This window comes from Prionailurus viverrinus, chromosome A2 (assembly GCF_022837055.1).
Source record: "Prionailurus viverrinus isolate Anna chromosome A2, UM_Priviv_1.0, whole genome shotgun sequence".
Taxonomy (NCBI): Eukaryota; Metazoa; Chordata; class Mammalia; order Carnivora; family Felidae; genus Prionailurus; species Prionailurus viverrinus.
The window spans coordinates 155,082,777-155,098,297 of record NC_062562.1 but is presented as its reverse complement, the minus strand read 5'-3'; the positions used below and the strand labels follow the sequence as shown (position 1 = coordinate 155,098,297).

Here is a 15,521-nt window from a genome sequence, read left to right as displayed (position 1 = left end):
GAGGGAAAGTAGATAAGGAGCCCATCTTCAGTTTGGGGATCCTTTCTCTGACTGAGTTGCTATGATAACAACCACGTAATAAGCATAATAATCCCCATATTTGGTGTTCAATTTCAGAGCAGAGAGGACATCCTCTCTGCCATGTTCCTTCCAACATTTAGTACTATCCTGCCATCTAATGACATAGTGCATCTCTATTTGGTGTCAACAGTGTGGGGTTTCCTTTGTCAAATGGTGAATCAGGCTATCATTCCAATTTTTAAGAGGACCAATCTGGTCTTGATAATATCTGCTTAAAAACTAAAGGTAGTCTAAAAATTAATATAACTTAAACCAAATCACTGTATAAAGGAAGGATCTTTCATTGAACATAGTTCATCCTCGACATTCCCAACCAGGGAAATTATTTTGCTAAAACTTAAGCAGTCACAAGATCATTTTTAGGGCTAGAATGGACCTTAAATATAGGCTAATTCATCCCTTTTGTTGTAAAAGGTGAGCACACGGAGTCTCATCCGGATTACAGAGCTCAGTCAGGACTTTGCCCACCACTGTATTGCCTCCAAATCCAGGAAGGGACATGTTTAACAACAAGTCAGCATTTTATGACTCGTCTTTTTTTTCTAAAGCAGAAAAGGTTGATAGCTTTGTAGGAAGAAAGTATGCCATCACCTTTCTTTCTTCCCCTTTTTACCAGAGGTGGGAACAAAGAGTAGAGATGATACTGCGATTTCGATCTCTACAATTTGAAGTCATTCTCTTTAAGTTTTCTTGAAATGAAAAGGATAAATAGTGTTAACTTAAAGTTAGGGGGTGGGGTTGATTGAATATCTTGTCAAGGAAACTAATTCCCTCTCTCTCGCTTCCTCTCTCTCTCATATACAGACATGCACACCACACCACCCACTAGTTATAAACTCTTTATCTGACATTTTAAAATTATGTTAAAACACCCAAGTGCTCTTCTCTGGAAATCTGCACAAGAAGTGCTCAAGGGAAGTGATTCCTAGAATTCAAACTGTGGGAGGCCTTTTCCTACTTCCAGGGAAGCTACTGTCATTCTGAATCAATGCTATGTCTCAGAAATGTATGGGACAGTCCCCAAGGTCACTGGCAAGTCAGCCACAGAATGACACTATTAGACCTGGACTGAGAACTTTTAAAAAGCCATGGAACAGCACCAGAGTAAGAGAAAGGTAAACGGGTCAGTCCCCTAGCCTTTATTGAATATCTATCATGCTTAAAGCAAGAAGCAATGCACTTAAAAAAAAAAAAAAAGTAAGTAAAGACCAAGCTAAAAGGGATCTTAAAGAGGTAGAGTTGCTTATTATTGAAAGATACGTGCCACGTCCTACCCCATCAGTGTCAGTCTTGGCCAAGTGACTTGCTTTGGCCTCACCACAGAGTGTGCTCCCTCCCCTGATTTTGAGTTTGGCTATCTAACGTGATTTGGCCAATAGGATGTTAGCAGACATGATGCGGCAGAAACGTTAAATGTTCTTGTGCTGTTAGGTTTTCTTTCCTGAATGTTTGCCTTCACCTTGAGAAGAGCCTGTCCTAAATGAGCTTACCTACCCAGAGGCCTGGGAGATTCACTAGAAAGCCCAGTTAAGCTCAACCAAGTGTAGTTTACATCAATCTATTCTGACCAAGCCTTTGCAACGTGGTGAACAATAATTGGTTGTTGAAGTTCCTGCATTTTAGATGGGTTTGTAATGCAGCAATAACAGACTAATACGGAGAACATCTAGTATGACATCTTAATTTATCACTTTTGCAGGATTACATAACAAACAAAACAGCAGAGAGAACAACTTGGCTAAAACTGTGGCTTTCCAGGGTAGGTTTATTTCCACAGAGTACAAGTCAATCTCTTTTGAAAATCACCCCCAGGGAGAACGATGGGATCCATGGGTCCCACGGACAGAAGAATTCACAAACCACTGGACCCCCATTAGCATGTACATTAGGAACAGAACTTCACTGCACCTAAAAAAGTGATCACAGACCTGGAGGTCTGGAGAAGGAGCTGGGAAAAATCACCCAGTGGCTGAGGAGGAGTGATGTGAAAACAGACTAAAACGATTAGGGCTCCAGTGTGGAAAGACACATGTTGAGAATCAATATGATTCGAGTCTGTCAAATCTTGAATAGAGTAAATGATATGAACATATGTTTGTTCACCAGATTCTGGAATTTTATTTATTTTTTTTTTTTAAAGAAGGAGCACACTCAGGCATAAAAAGGGAAACTTCAAGGAAAAAAGAGACACTCTATTGCTTTACATGGCTGAAAACTATGGTGACCATATGTCCCAATATATCCAGGACAGTCTCAGTTTCCACTGTTGTCCTGCGGTAATTATTAACAGCACCCCCTTTCACGTTCAATACAGTACTGTATTGGATGGTAGATTATATGGTCGTACAACTGACAGCATGCTGAACAAAACATGGTCAACAAACAGTTGAACAAAATAGGTCCAAGTAAGGTTTAGGTAAGTTCTTGAGAAGACCAGTCATGGGTTATCAAGGCACATGGGACTGAGGCACGGGGACCAGTGTGTCCGATCGCAGCAGTGGTGAGAGATGGTCAAGACCCCCAGGGTCTTAAAGGCTGGGAAATGGTATTCTTTCAGCCTAGGATGGGGCCCCCTTGGGCAACCCTGGGGCCTCCTCTCAGTGCCTTATCTGTACTGCCAGGCACTCTCTTTGTGGATTCTTGGAAGATCTAAGCACATGCAACATCACCATTTTGGTTATTACTTCCTTATCAGAACATGCAGAAATTGAGGTAGAAGAGTGAGGTTCCCTCTTACCCACACAGAGGTCCGTGTAGCTTTCTGAGCTCCATTTGGCTTTCCCAGAAACCCTGCAGAAAACACAGCACTATAGTAAGGATAAGATTAAACAAAATTTTGAGTATTCAAATTGATTCAGGAAAAAAGTCTGGAACTGTGAGAACACAATTACGTAAACAATAAAAAAGAATTGAAGTTATATTGCTTTCAAGTACTTTGAAGTATTAGAATAAACAGGTAGCCCTAAAAAAATATATCGCTGAGGAAAAATCTCGGTCAGTTCTGCTTTAATGGACAGAAGAGATCATCTGTACTTAAAGTATTTGTGTATAATTGCTTCTAAAATATTTGAAAACCGTTTGCTTTCTCAACTATGTTAACATTCCCCTCGGCAGTTTGGTTTATATTATTATTAATTTTGGCAAAGCCTCTCTTGACAGCCACTATATGTGTAAACGCCTGCTGAATCTATCCAAATTATCACAAGTTCTGAATTATCATGATCCTCATCCAATTTTTAACTAAGACCAACAGAGTCAAAACATAAGAACCTTAGGGTAACTTGATATAGGACTAATAAGAACCTTAGAGTAACTTGATACCCTAAGTAGGACTAAACATTAGACATGTTCCGTAGCAGGGAACGAGTATACTTAGAGTTACACGTGGGGTGGAGGGTCAGAAGGTGCCAGATCCATTGTGCTGTAGTGATGCAGTAGTGTTGTAGGGATGGAGTGTGTGTGCAAATATACACAGAGGAGCTGTAGGGGTGAAGGGATGGAGATGTCACACAGATCCCTGTGTTGTGGGAATGGAGTACACAGGGAGACATGTGATGGGTAGGGAAGGGGAAGGGGGGAAGAGGTGGATATCCTTAATGGAAACACATCTCATTCTTATTACATAGACTTTCGCAGTCTAAGCTTGCCATATATCAAAGAAAGCTTCTATGAATATAAAAATAGTCGCTGAAATTACTATGTTCTGGAGAGAACTTGGCAAGGTTTGCACATACAAGGATGCTGAGCTGAAAAGGAGCATATGTGGAAATTAACCAGAGGCAGGAGCACAGTGTTCTCTTCACATGGACGGTTATACTATTTTTTTTTCCTCAAAAATGTTAGTACTAAATTACTCAACTGAATGCAACTGATCATTCCCCCCACCCCCGAAATAGGTGAAATTTATTTACTTTAATTTCCTATCCAGTGTGTTGTTCTATTTTGACACTCAGAAATTTCTTCACACTTGCTTCAAGAACTCACAGGAAGCCTTGATAAGATCGCTATTTGCAGGCTTCACATTGTGAACATCCCCCCAAGACAGAGACGAGGAGAAGGTATTTAAAACCCGAAGAAGAGCAGAACAACAACAATAAAGAGTGAAAAGAACACTGGACAGAGAAAGGGACAAAAAGGAAGAGAAAAGAAAGGAGGAGGGAAAAGGACAGAAATAGCTATTGTTATCTGTCTGGTGTTGAGGGCCAGCCTTTCTGAGGGTAGGGGTGGGGAAATGCTAGAGACATGTTGAACAGATATGATCAGGATTGGCCCACACTTAGCCCTTCCTGTCTCTGGCTCAGCGGCCCTTCACACGCAGGACCTGTCGGCTCCTGATGTTGGGGCTGGTGGCAACACGGCCATGAGTTCACAGATTAAACCATGTGGCTTCTGAGAAAACCCAATGAGGGAAAACAGAATACCCTTAGAAGATAGAGTCCTGGGGCTGTATCTACAAATGACTACTGGACATATCGACTTGCATGTCATTCTGGCCAAGGGTATCTCCCTGAACCAGCTGCCTTCCTGACCTTCTATTTCTGTCAACTCATGGCCATTCTCCCTATTAACCTGGCTCAACACTTAGAGGCACTTAGCTCATTTACCTTGAATTCTCTACACCCAATTCATTCCAGGAGTCACTAACTTTGCCCCCAATGTCCTTCTTTTTTCACACGGACCACCTGGACCAAGCCCTCACCGATTCACCTAGACTTAACCTAAATCTTCCTCCCTGCAGAGTCACCCTTTACTTCAAGGTCCCTCTCCTGCTTGAAAATGATAGCACACTAGCCAGCCAGCCAGCCCATTGCTGTCTCACACAGCTGCTTCCCCTAGTGCTCCCCCATCTTCAGCTTTTAGTAAGTCCAGGCTGCTCGTCAAGCTGTGCCTTGTTTTTCATTTAAGTGAGATCACACACATCGTTGCTCCCCACCTGGTTTGTGTTCTTGTCTTTGTGACTATTGTTCCTGCAGGACCTCCTACTCTAGGAAGTCCTCCAGTGTGATTCTAGCCCTGACAGATCTCCCTCTCCTCTGAAAGACACCACAGCTACCATCTCTCTTGCCCAGTCAAACCCTAGGGTACATCCTATCTCATGTTTAACACCATGATTTTATGTGTGCACTCAAGGGAAGAAGTAACTTCTGCTTCTTCCATATCCCAGGCCCTGGCACATTTAGACACTCAGTCAATGCGTTTTGGGGTGAATGGATGAATGAATGGGTGACAGGACTCACTGCATGCTGATGAGTAATAAACAATGGATTGTTGTCATCATGTGAGAATTCGTTCAGTAGGGGAAGGCTCAACACACAGCGCCTTCACATATAGACCACCCCAGTGTAGGCGATGTAGATGGGAGCAGTGCTTCATGGGTAAAGTTGCCCTGGGCTCAGCATATCTTATGCTGGAAGACAATGGAAGGCTTCCCTTACCTGGCGGAAAAATGCCAAGTTTCCAACAAAAGGAGAAGGCTTGGGATGTCTGATGCCCAGCTTCTCCAGTCTTGAAAACGCTGATGTGGAGTACCTGAGGGGAAAAGCAAAATTTAAAAACCAAGGACCTGAAGTTTTCATTCATACGTTGGCCCTGTTAGGAAACAGAATTACTGAGCTCTCCTCAGGGAAGGGTGGAAGGAGTGGTTTCTGGTTGACAGTGTCTAAGGACCAAAGAGGTAGAGACGTAGAGACGAGTGAGTGGAATAGAACCCAGGAAATTCCTCCTGATTGAGTGACAGGCTGGAGATGGAGGAATCCTAAAGTGTCACAGTTAGAAGACAAGGTGATGGTGTGGTCTAAATGCCCCTTCCCCACCTAAAGTTTCCATCAATACGTTGTTTTTAAAAATGTACCTCTCCCCAGTTCAGTTCCTTTGTCCCTACATCTACCATGGACAATTATCAGAAGGCAAAGCAGAAAAAAAAAAAAAAAAAGTAACAATGGCAAAAATAAGTTCCCTGTGCAAATTTGTGTTTTCCTGGTCAAAACTGACCCCTGCACATAATTTGTCCCTCATCACATTGCATGGACTAATAGAGAAGAATAAAAACCAGGAGGGAGAGAACACACCATGGAGATAAGACCTCATCTCCAACTGCTTATAACCTCTTTATGTCTTTGTTTTCATGTCCTGAAACCATATGGGAAGCATATTTTCTTAACCAAAAATCAGGAAACGTGGCCCGACAGATTTCTGTGCCACTTTCTAGGAGAAAGCAGCAGTCTGAGAAGTGCAGCGTAGCTGTCAAAACATTGGAATTACTAGGATATTTCACCAGTTTATGGGAACAGAGGGATAACACAGTTAAAGTCAGAACTGGCTTAGAAAAACCTGGACATATGGCTAAAATCCCTAATCAGCCAGCCAATTAGGTCAAAAGTTCAGTTAGTTCAGAAAAATTAATGAGTCAAACTGGGTGTTTAGCATCATGCAGAGATCAGCCAAATCTCAATTCAGGGGCAAGGAAAAATTTAGAACATATCATTACAGCCAAGCTTCCTGGGAGTACTAGAATTTAGACGAACAAAATGCTGCTCTAAAAATCATTCACTTATCATTAGAAAGATGGAATGTTCGTGGTAGTCTCTGACCTTCCCCTTTCCCACCTGTAGTCCAACAAGAAGCACTTAAAATACAAATTTTTCATCAAATATTCAGAAATTCAGGGAAAGGACAACCCAGCTTAAGTGCTGGTTTGTGTTACTCTGAGCAATGGGTCTACTTTCAAAGTAGTCACAAGGGAGAACCAAGAATGGGAAGAAGTTTTCCACCATCTGGCTGCATTACTGGGTTTGAATGAGTTCCCAGGACATCACATGTAAGTCCATGTTCAAGTATGATTACAGGCCGCACTTAAGAGCCACGTGTGAATTACACGGATCAGTCAGGCCATCATTCCTCTTCATTAGCTTGTGTACGAAAGGTCAACAGCATAGTGTGCAAAAGTTATTCATTCAAGTAGACTAGGATATTTTAAATAATTCCCCTCACCCCAAAGAGGAAAAACCAAAGAAGACTTACCAGTGCACTTAACACTTCCCTCAGCATCCTTGAATCTGACTTCTATCTTCATTTCTCTATCAGTTTTTGTGAATTATTTTCTAAATGTGATCTCTAATGGGTAGAAAGAGATATGTAGATCTTGGGCCACGTAATTACATCTTAATTTTTTAATTAGATGTCTTGATTGTCTAATTAAAGGACAAGAAGTCTGTGCCTAATTACACGTGCTAATTATTATGCAAGTCCATGCCCTAATTATGTAACTCCACTTACAAAAATACTGCTTGTGTGTCTCTGCACAAAATTCAGACATTTTCAAACATATGGCATCAGCAGAGAATGTTCTGGACATAACCATAAACTTCACTTTGCAACGTGTACTCCAAGTATAGACTTGGGCCTCTTCAGCTGGGAATTGGCCAAAAGTTGCCATTAGTAACCAGAGTCCTCATACCAGAATCAACAGGGAAGGATCACTGGCACCAGACTGCTGGGCAAAATTGCAAAGTGAGTTCCATTTGTCTTGCTTTCACTTCCTTCTCTGCATCCTTGTTTCATCCTTCCTGGTCCCAGGGTCCTCATGCTGCCCTCTGTCTGTCTCAACACACTCTCTGGACAATCCATGGACCCTAGCTGTTATGGGTTGAATCGTGTCACCCCCAAAAAAGAATAGTTGAAGTCCTAACCCCTGGTACCTCAGAATATGATCTTATTTAGAGATAGAGTGGTCGCTAATGTTATTAGTTAAGATCAGATCATACCCAAGTAGAGTGGAACTCTAATCCTTATGGCTGGTGTCCTTATAAAAGGACGGCCACGTGAAGACATGGAGACACGGGGAGAATTCCATCTGACAACAAAGGCAGAGATTGGAGTTAACACAACTACAAGCCAGGGAACACCAAAGATGGACAGAAAACCACCAGAAGCTAGGAAGAGGCCAGAAAGGATACCCCTTTATAGGTTTCAGAGGGAGCATAGCCTTGCAAAAGCCATAATTTCAGGGTCTGGCTTCCAGAACTGTGAGACAATGAATTCCTGGTGTTTTAAGCTCAGTTTGTGGTACTTTGTTATGGCAGCCTTAGGAAACTGATACACCAAGAATACCCATGAATGAGTTTCAGAGAATCAATGAAAAAATATCTTTAAAAAAATCTCCTCCTGCTACTCTAAAAATTGTCACCATGAAGGAAATTTCTTTTTTATGTCAAATTGTGCCATTAGGTCCTGTGCCATCAAAAAAGTGCAGGTGGCCTGGGATGCTACTGTGAAAAGCAAGTAGTATGCAGTTGTCATGCAGCCGCCATATTGTAGTATTCTTGTCTTTGATGGGAATTAATAAAAACATCCCTTATGATGATGGACATCTATCATTGTTTACCTTAAGGATACTTAAGTTGGAAAATGACATCAAAAAGTATATATAGTAGCCTTAGATACCCTTCTCTGGTTTCATTTCACAGCTGAAATAGTCATTTCTTGCTATAGCACACAAATTCCTGCACTGCCAGGGGTGTGTCTTCTACTACACCTTCTCAAAATAAATTGAATAATATGAATCATGTTCAAAATAAGATTCAATTTTTAAAGTCTAGAAGTTCCCCAGTATTTCATTTTCCCCGAGACAAAGCCCTTTCTTGATGGATTCCACAAAAGTGGTCAGCCTTTTGGTTAGCCAAAGAAGTCACTTGCGATAAATTGAGGAAATATTTTGATGAATCATGTATGAAAGAGATAGTCAAGCTGATTGAGGTTTGGAGCAAGAGAAGACAGTCAAGTGATGGCCTGCCCTCCAGGATTTCCCTCACTGTATATCTTAAGCAGCCACAGAAGACGTGGTTTGTCACTTGTGTGCTTCCGGGAACCGCTAGCAACTTGGTTCATCCATTATGTTCTCAACATTACTATTGAAGAATTTCTACTTGGTGAGATTCAGGTCTATTGATGTGTTTTTGAAATGCTGAAATATTCCTTTGGCAAATAACCCATCTCCTGGGGTAAAAATCGTGATTCTCCAGTGAAGCCAGGTAACCCCACCTGTCCTGCTCTTTGGAGAAGAAAAGCCCTTTGTCATGGTTACTCGACGCTTGTGACATGTATGGCCATCAGAGGACTTGCCAGCAATTCCATTAAAATTGTGGCCACATTGGAAACATTAGAAACAAGGCCTTAAATTGTTGCCTTCTCAAAAGGTTTTAAGACACGGGAGCAGAGTGTTTGCCAACTTTGACAGAGATTTGGGCAAAAAAACCACTACAACTATTAGACAAAGCCTACTTTCATTTTACTGTAATTCTTTCTAGTTTTTTCTGTGAGGATTTTTTTCTGTTTTTGAGATTACATTCTCTATAATGTTTTCCTATTTCTATTTCCCTTATTTCTACTTTTAAACTTGATATAAGGGAATAAATCTCTGTATTATTAATCCTTTATGAATATTATTTTTTGAAAATGTTATTAATTTATTTTAAAAAGAGAGATTGAAAGAAAGCATGAGCAGGGGAGAGGGGCAGATGGAAAGAGAGAGAATCTTAAGCGGGTTCCATGCTCCGCATGGAACCCTATGCGCGTCCCAATCTCACGACCCTGGAATCATCACCTGAACCAAAATCAAGAGTCAGATGCCTAACCGACTGAGCCACTCAGGTGCCTGTGAATATTATTTTTATGGCTGCAGAATATTCCTCTTGTGGACATATCATAATTTACTAAATTATTCTTATTGGTAAATATTTAGGGTGTTCTTGATTTTTTTAGCTGATTTAAGGTCTGTTACTACAACGAATATCTCTGTGCATCAACCTTTTCTAGCACTTTATGCATCAAGCTTTTCTAGACCTGAAATCCATGAGTGACCGGATTCAAATATTGGTACACAATGCTTTCCAGGAAGTTTGTCCCAGTGAGTCTCACTGGCAGTGTATCCATTTCACCAAATGCTCTCATAAAATTTCCCCCCCTTTTTAGACACATCAATGTATCTTGATGTCTGCATTTCTTGGATTATGGGGGAGGGGGGAAGAGAGAGAGAATGAGAATATTTTGCCGTCTCTTTTTCTCTAATTTCAAAAATATGTCCCACCTTTGAAATTCTTCCTTTCTCCCCTCATTACTACCATAGCTGATCCAGGTGGCAGGCATAATTGTGCCACACCAACTGGTTAAATAATTAATTGGAAAATGAGCAGTCATTGATGGGTGACTGTAGGTTACTCCAAGCACACATTTGGGTAGGGAAACGAAGATAAGCAGATGAATTCTGAATAGGTTTTTGTTGTTTGTTTTGTTTTTTAAAGAAAATAACTCTCTACAGGCTGGTTAGTTGATTTTAAATTCTGTTTCCTTCTCTTTCCTTGCCCCATTAATACTACAGAAACTGTAAGTAGAAATTGCATCAGCCGTGCCTCCAGGCAGGAGCTCCTTAGAAATACTGAGTTTCTAGATGAGGTCACCCCAGGTCCCCTGTTAGCACCTCATCTCTGTTCAGCATCTTCGTGGTCGGTCCCCTCTCCCAGAACCTGCTGCCCCAAGACCATGCTCTCAGCTTGTCCTCAGGGCTGGAAACCATCTAGTGTGCATTCATGTCTCCATTAGTAGTAGTTAGATTATCTACTAAGATACAACCTACAAACCAGAATGTTCATTTACTAATCTGTCAGAGTATCCTTTTCCAGGAACAGGAATCTGATGTCCCTCCTCAGAGCCCCTCCCCTCCTAGTACTTGAGAAGCCAAATCAATCATCAGAGTGTTGAGTCAGGTTCTATAATGAGAGGTGGCTCATTAGAAGAGGCATGTCACTGGGACCCTGGTAAAATAATCCTGCCCTAATGCCGAGCACATCCCTATAAAGGTTTGGCAATGAGACAGTGTGCTTGCTGTCCCACCCACCTTTCCCCACTGATTTGTAGTGCCGCCTCTATCACACTCCTTAGTACTAGAGGTGCCTGGTTCTATTTTGATCCATTTGTCTGGATTATGGCAATGCCTCACTATTTTAACTATTACAATTCTGTATTACTTTTTAATATCTTACTTTCTCATATTAGTTTTAGAATTAACTAGTCTAGTTTGATGAACTAGTCTGCTGAGATTTTTTTTATTGGAATTGCATTAAATTTATAGAGTATCAACATTATTACAACATTGAGTATTCTCACTTATGGATGTATTATATCTCTCCATTGATTCTGTTGTCTCTGTCCTTCAGTAACATTTTATAATTTTATGCACAAGAATATCTCTTTGCCATTTACATATGTTGGTTATTGATATTGCTCATGTGTAGGAACATTATTTGTTTTTTATGCCAGTCTTGTAATCAGTGATCCTTCTAAATTTTCTTGTTAGTTCTGTGGGATTTACATGTGGGATATCTGATTTCTTATGCTGACAATCATGTTTTATGCAAATAATATCAGTTTGTTCTATTTCTTTCTAATCATTTTGTTTCACTTTTCATTTTATTTTCTTATTACATTGGCTGGGACCTCTAGTACAGTGTTTAAAAGAAGCAATAAAAGAGAGCATCTTTTTCATATTCTTGATTATAAGAATGTGTCTAATGTTTCAAACTCAAGAGTGAGATTTTGCTGCAGATTTTTTACAGATATCCTTTATTGGGTTAAGGACATTTTTTTTCTATTCCTCATTTGCTTAGAAAAGTTTTTCTTAGTTAGTCTTGCTATATAGGCTTATCTATTTTATTAATCTTTTCAAAGCACCAAGTTTTGCTTTTATTGATCCTTTCTAGTTTTTTGTTTGTTTGTTTTCTATTTCACTATTTGTTTAGCATTTTTTATCATGGTCCACCTTCTATTTTCTTTGGGTTTACTCTTTGTTCTTTGTTTCTTTGGGTTTTGTTTATCTGTTTTAGTTTTTTAAGTTAATAATTGTAATTCACTTATTTTTAGTATTTAAAAAAAATAAATGCATTTAAGGCTGTAAATCCTCCTCTAAATGCTTCTTTACCTGCATCCCACACATTCTTAAATGTGGTGCTTTCATTGTCTGATAGTTCCATTCTAACAGGGAACTTCTGAATATAAAATGTGCTGTAAGATGGACACAAGCAAAACTCAGAGGGAAGTACTTTTGAATTATAAGACTTTCCTATTGTTTTTCATTTCTGCCCAGCCTTACATATAAGATTTACTAAGTAAAATTCCTTATAATTTGTTCCAAAAGACCCAGAAAAGGGAACTGCTTGAAGTCCTCACTCCTCTAGGGGAAAAGAAAATACATGAGTACTGAACAAATACATAAGTATCTGACTGATACTTTCCCTAGTAATGTAAAAACCACAAAAGCCTACTCATTTCAGTCATTAGCCTGACAACAGCTTTGTCACAACACAAGAAAAACACATTTATACAGACATACGATCATATAAATCATATAAAGGTAGAAATCAATATTATTTTCACATTACTGATTTGGAAATTAAGTCATAAGGAGGTTAAGGAAGGCACTTAAGTGCTGCTAAGCAATTGAGTCAGAATGAAAACCAGGTCTGCCACATTTCAAACAGGTGCTGGTATCCACTAACTCCACTAACCTGTTCCTTTCCATCCTCTAGGCTAGGATGTTGTGGATAAGCCACCACATGAGAACACACAGAGAATATGCTGAGAACAAAGGCAGGTTTATTAGAAACCAAAGTTATAGTAATAACAGATACTAATGAACTGATGATCATGATGAGAGATATATTTTGTCTATCTAAAAGCCTCACTTGTGTTTCTTACCCATCTCTTACTCAGAATTCTCAACTATGTCTTCTTTCAGTTGTGTTGCTTTCTCCCGTTCTCCTGGATCATTCCTGTCTGGATACAAACATATTGCAGTGTCTTCCATCATAAAGGAAAAAGGCAAACCCCTTTGATTCCAGTCATTGCCTTCTTTTTCGTCCTTCCTTGAGAGTAACATCCTTTGAAAGCATTATCTAGACTTGTTCTCTCCCCTTCTATACCCCTAGTCTCTTCTCCACCTGTTCCAACTATGTTTTTTGTACCCACCACTATATTGGGATTGCCCTTGTCAAGGTCATTCATGATTCTTATCTTGTCAATCCAATGATTTCTTGCCAATCTTTGTACTTGATCTCTCAGTAGCATTTGACACAAATCAACACTTTCTTCTTCCTGAAACACTCTCCTCCTCTTGCTCCCTGTTGGCATTCCTCCTACTACAGAGGCTGCTCCTCAGTGTCTTTGCTACCTCCTTTCCTTCTAATAGTCTCACCACTTTGCATACCATCTATACATCAATAACTTCCACATTTCTGGGGTGTCTGGGTGGCTCAATTGGTTAAGTATCCAACTTTGGCTCAGGTCATGATCTTGTGGTTTGTGAGTTGGAGCCCCACGATGGGCTCTGTGCTGACAGCTCAGAGCCTAGAGCCTGCTTCAGATTCTGTGTCTGCCTGTCTCTCTCTCTCTGTGCCCTTCCCCTGCTTGTGCTCTCTCTTTTCTCTCTCAAAAATAGGTAAACATTAAAAAAAATAACTTCCACATTTCTATCTCTAGTTCCATTCTCCATTCTCTCCACTAAACTCATCTTTATACAACTGCCAAATTGGTTGCACCCTTTTAATGTCTATTAGGCATTTTAAACTTAACATATCTAAATCTGAGTTCAATTTTCCCCCTAAATTTCATCCTGCCTAGTCATCTCTATGTCACTATTGCAAACACAATCCACCCATTGCTCAAGCCACAAACATTTGAGGCATGGTCAAGTGTGTAATTGTTTAATATATGACTACCCCTTTTAGTTGGAGAATTATACATCTCCACCCCATTTACATTAGGCTTGGTTATGTGGCTTTTTTTTTCTTTTTTGCCAACTGAGCATGAACAGATACAACATGAACCACATCCAAGCAAAAGTCAAGAGAGCAGCACACGGTGAACCATTTATTTTTCCTTCTGCCATGAGACCCCTAGTCTCCCAGGTGAGAGCTTTCCTGAAGTCTGGGTCCTGTAATAAAGATGAGGAGGAGCAGAGCTGAAAGTGATCCATGCTAGACATTTAGTGTGAGCAAGAAATAAATATTTGTTGATGTAAATCACCGAGATTGGAGGCAGTTGCTGTCCATGTGAAAGTTACCTGAAGCTGACTGATATTAGACCTGTTTTATCCTTCTCTTTCATTTTTCATACTATACAATCTATTGGCAAATCCTTACAGTTCCATCTTCAAATTAGCTCCTTCTCCATAACTGCTCACTTCTCTCCATCTACATTGCTTCCACCCTGGTACAAGCCCCATAGCAGGGCTATTTGCTAGTATCTAGCAAATGCATTTACCCTTTGACCCATCAAATTCACTTCTAGGAATTTGTTCTACCCGCATCCTTGAACATATACAGAGGTATTCATTTCAGCATTTTTACAACATCAAAAGACTGGAAACAACCTAGATGCCTGTCAGTTTGGGGCTCTTTAGATAAATCATGATGCATCCATTTAATAATATACTATGCAACAAAGATGGAAAGTTGTTAACATACAATATTACACATTGTCGGTGTTTAAATTTCCCCAAGTGTCTCATAATTTTTCTTTTATAGTACATTTGTTGAATGAGGATCTAAATAAATTCTATGTGTTGTAATTGGGTCAGATGCCTCTTGAGTATCTCTAAGTCTCTAAATTCCCCTCAACCCACCCCACCCCCCCACCTACCTTTTTCCCTCTTGGATTTTTTATAAACAAAACAGGTTGTGTCTTGTAGAGTCTCCCATAGTCTGAATTTCAATAGTTGCATATTCCATGGTGTAGTTTAACATGTTCTTCAGTCCCAGTCTGGTAGTCTGATCTAAACCACTGGTTCCTGAATTTGTCTGCACACTGAGGAGCTTCAGAATATCCTCATGTTTATGTCCTACTCCCCACCCCCCATGGTGACTTAATTATGTAGGGTGTGACTTGGGCTTTGGAATTTTACAAAGATCCTCCATTGACTGCAGTGTTCAAAGCCTGATCCAGAGGCTTTTTCTGTCAGACTGCACTATAGGAGATTGATGATATCTATTTTTCTCTGTGATTTTGATCTTAGGACTTGTGAAGATTGTCACCTAGATCCATTAATTCATTAGGAGCTGCAAAAGGGTGATATTCCTTCTGCACTGTTAGCTGGAATAATTCTGAATTTACCCTCATCTGCTATGGTTATAGCAGTTCATATAAGAAAAGTAGGATCAGTGCTTGAGTCTTTCCTTTTATTGTTAGTTTTCAAAATAATGAGTTGATTGTATAACATCGTACAGTAGTAACTCCTGTTATTTTTGTATCATTTTGAATTCATGGGTTTAAGTATATTTGATATGTTTTGATCCATTGTAATGATTGCTTTATTCATCAAATTGTCCCATCTTTGGCTAGTGGGACCACATATAAGTTTGCTCCTGAGTACTTTTGATAGAATGTCTTTCTTG

General features: G+C 40.0%; 1 protein-coding gene across 2 annotated transcripts in view; it reads right to left on the bottom strand.

Annotated features, from left to right (window-relative positions):
* Positions 1 to 15,521, bottom strand: part of TBXAS1 (thromboxane A synthase 1) — a 154,963-nt gene that overhangs the window by 113,618 nt on the left and 25,824 nt on the right. For both annotated transcript variants that reach the window (XM_047844646.1, XM_047844649.1), the window contains exons 2-3: positions 5,517 to 5,610; positions 2,819 to 2,871 (exon numbers count right to left, since the gene is read on the bottom strand). In XM_047844646.1, coding sequence (XP_047700602.1) covers positions 2,819 to 2,871; positions 5,517 to 5,610 — 147 coding nt within the window. The remainder of the gene's footprint in view (positions 1 to 2,818; positions 2,872 to 5,516; positions 5,611 to 15,521) is intronic.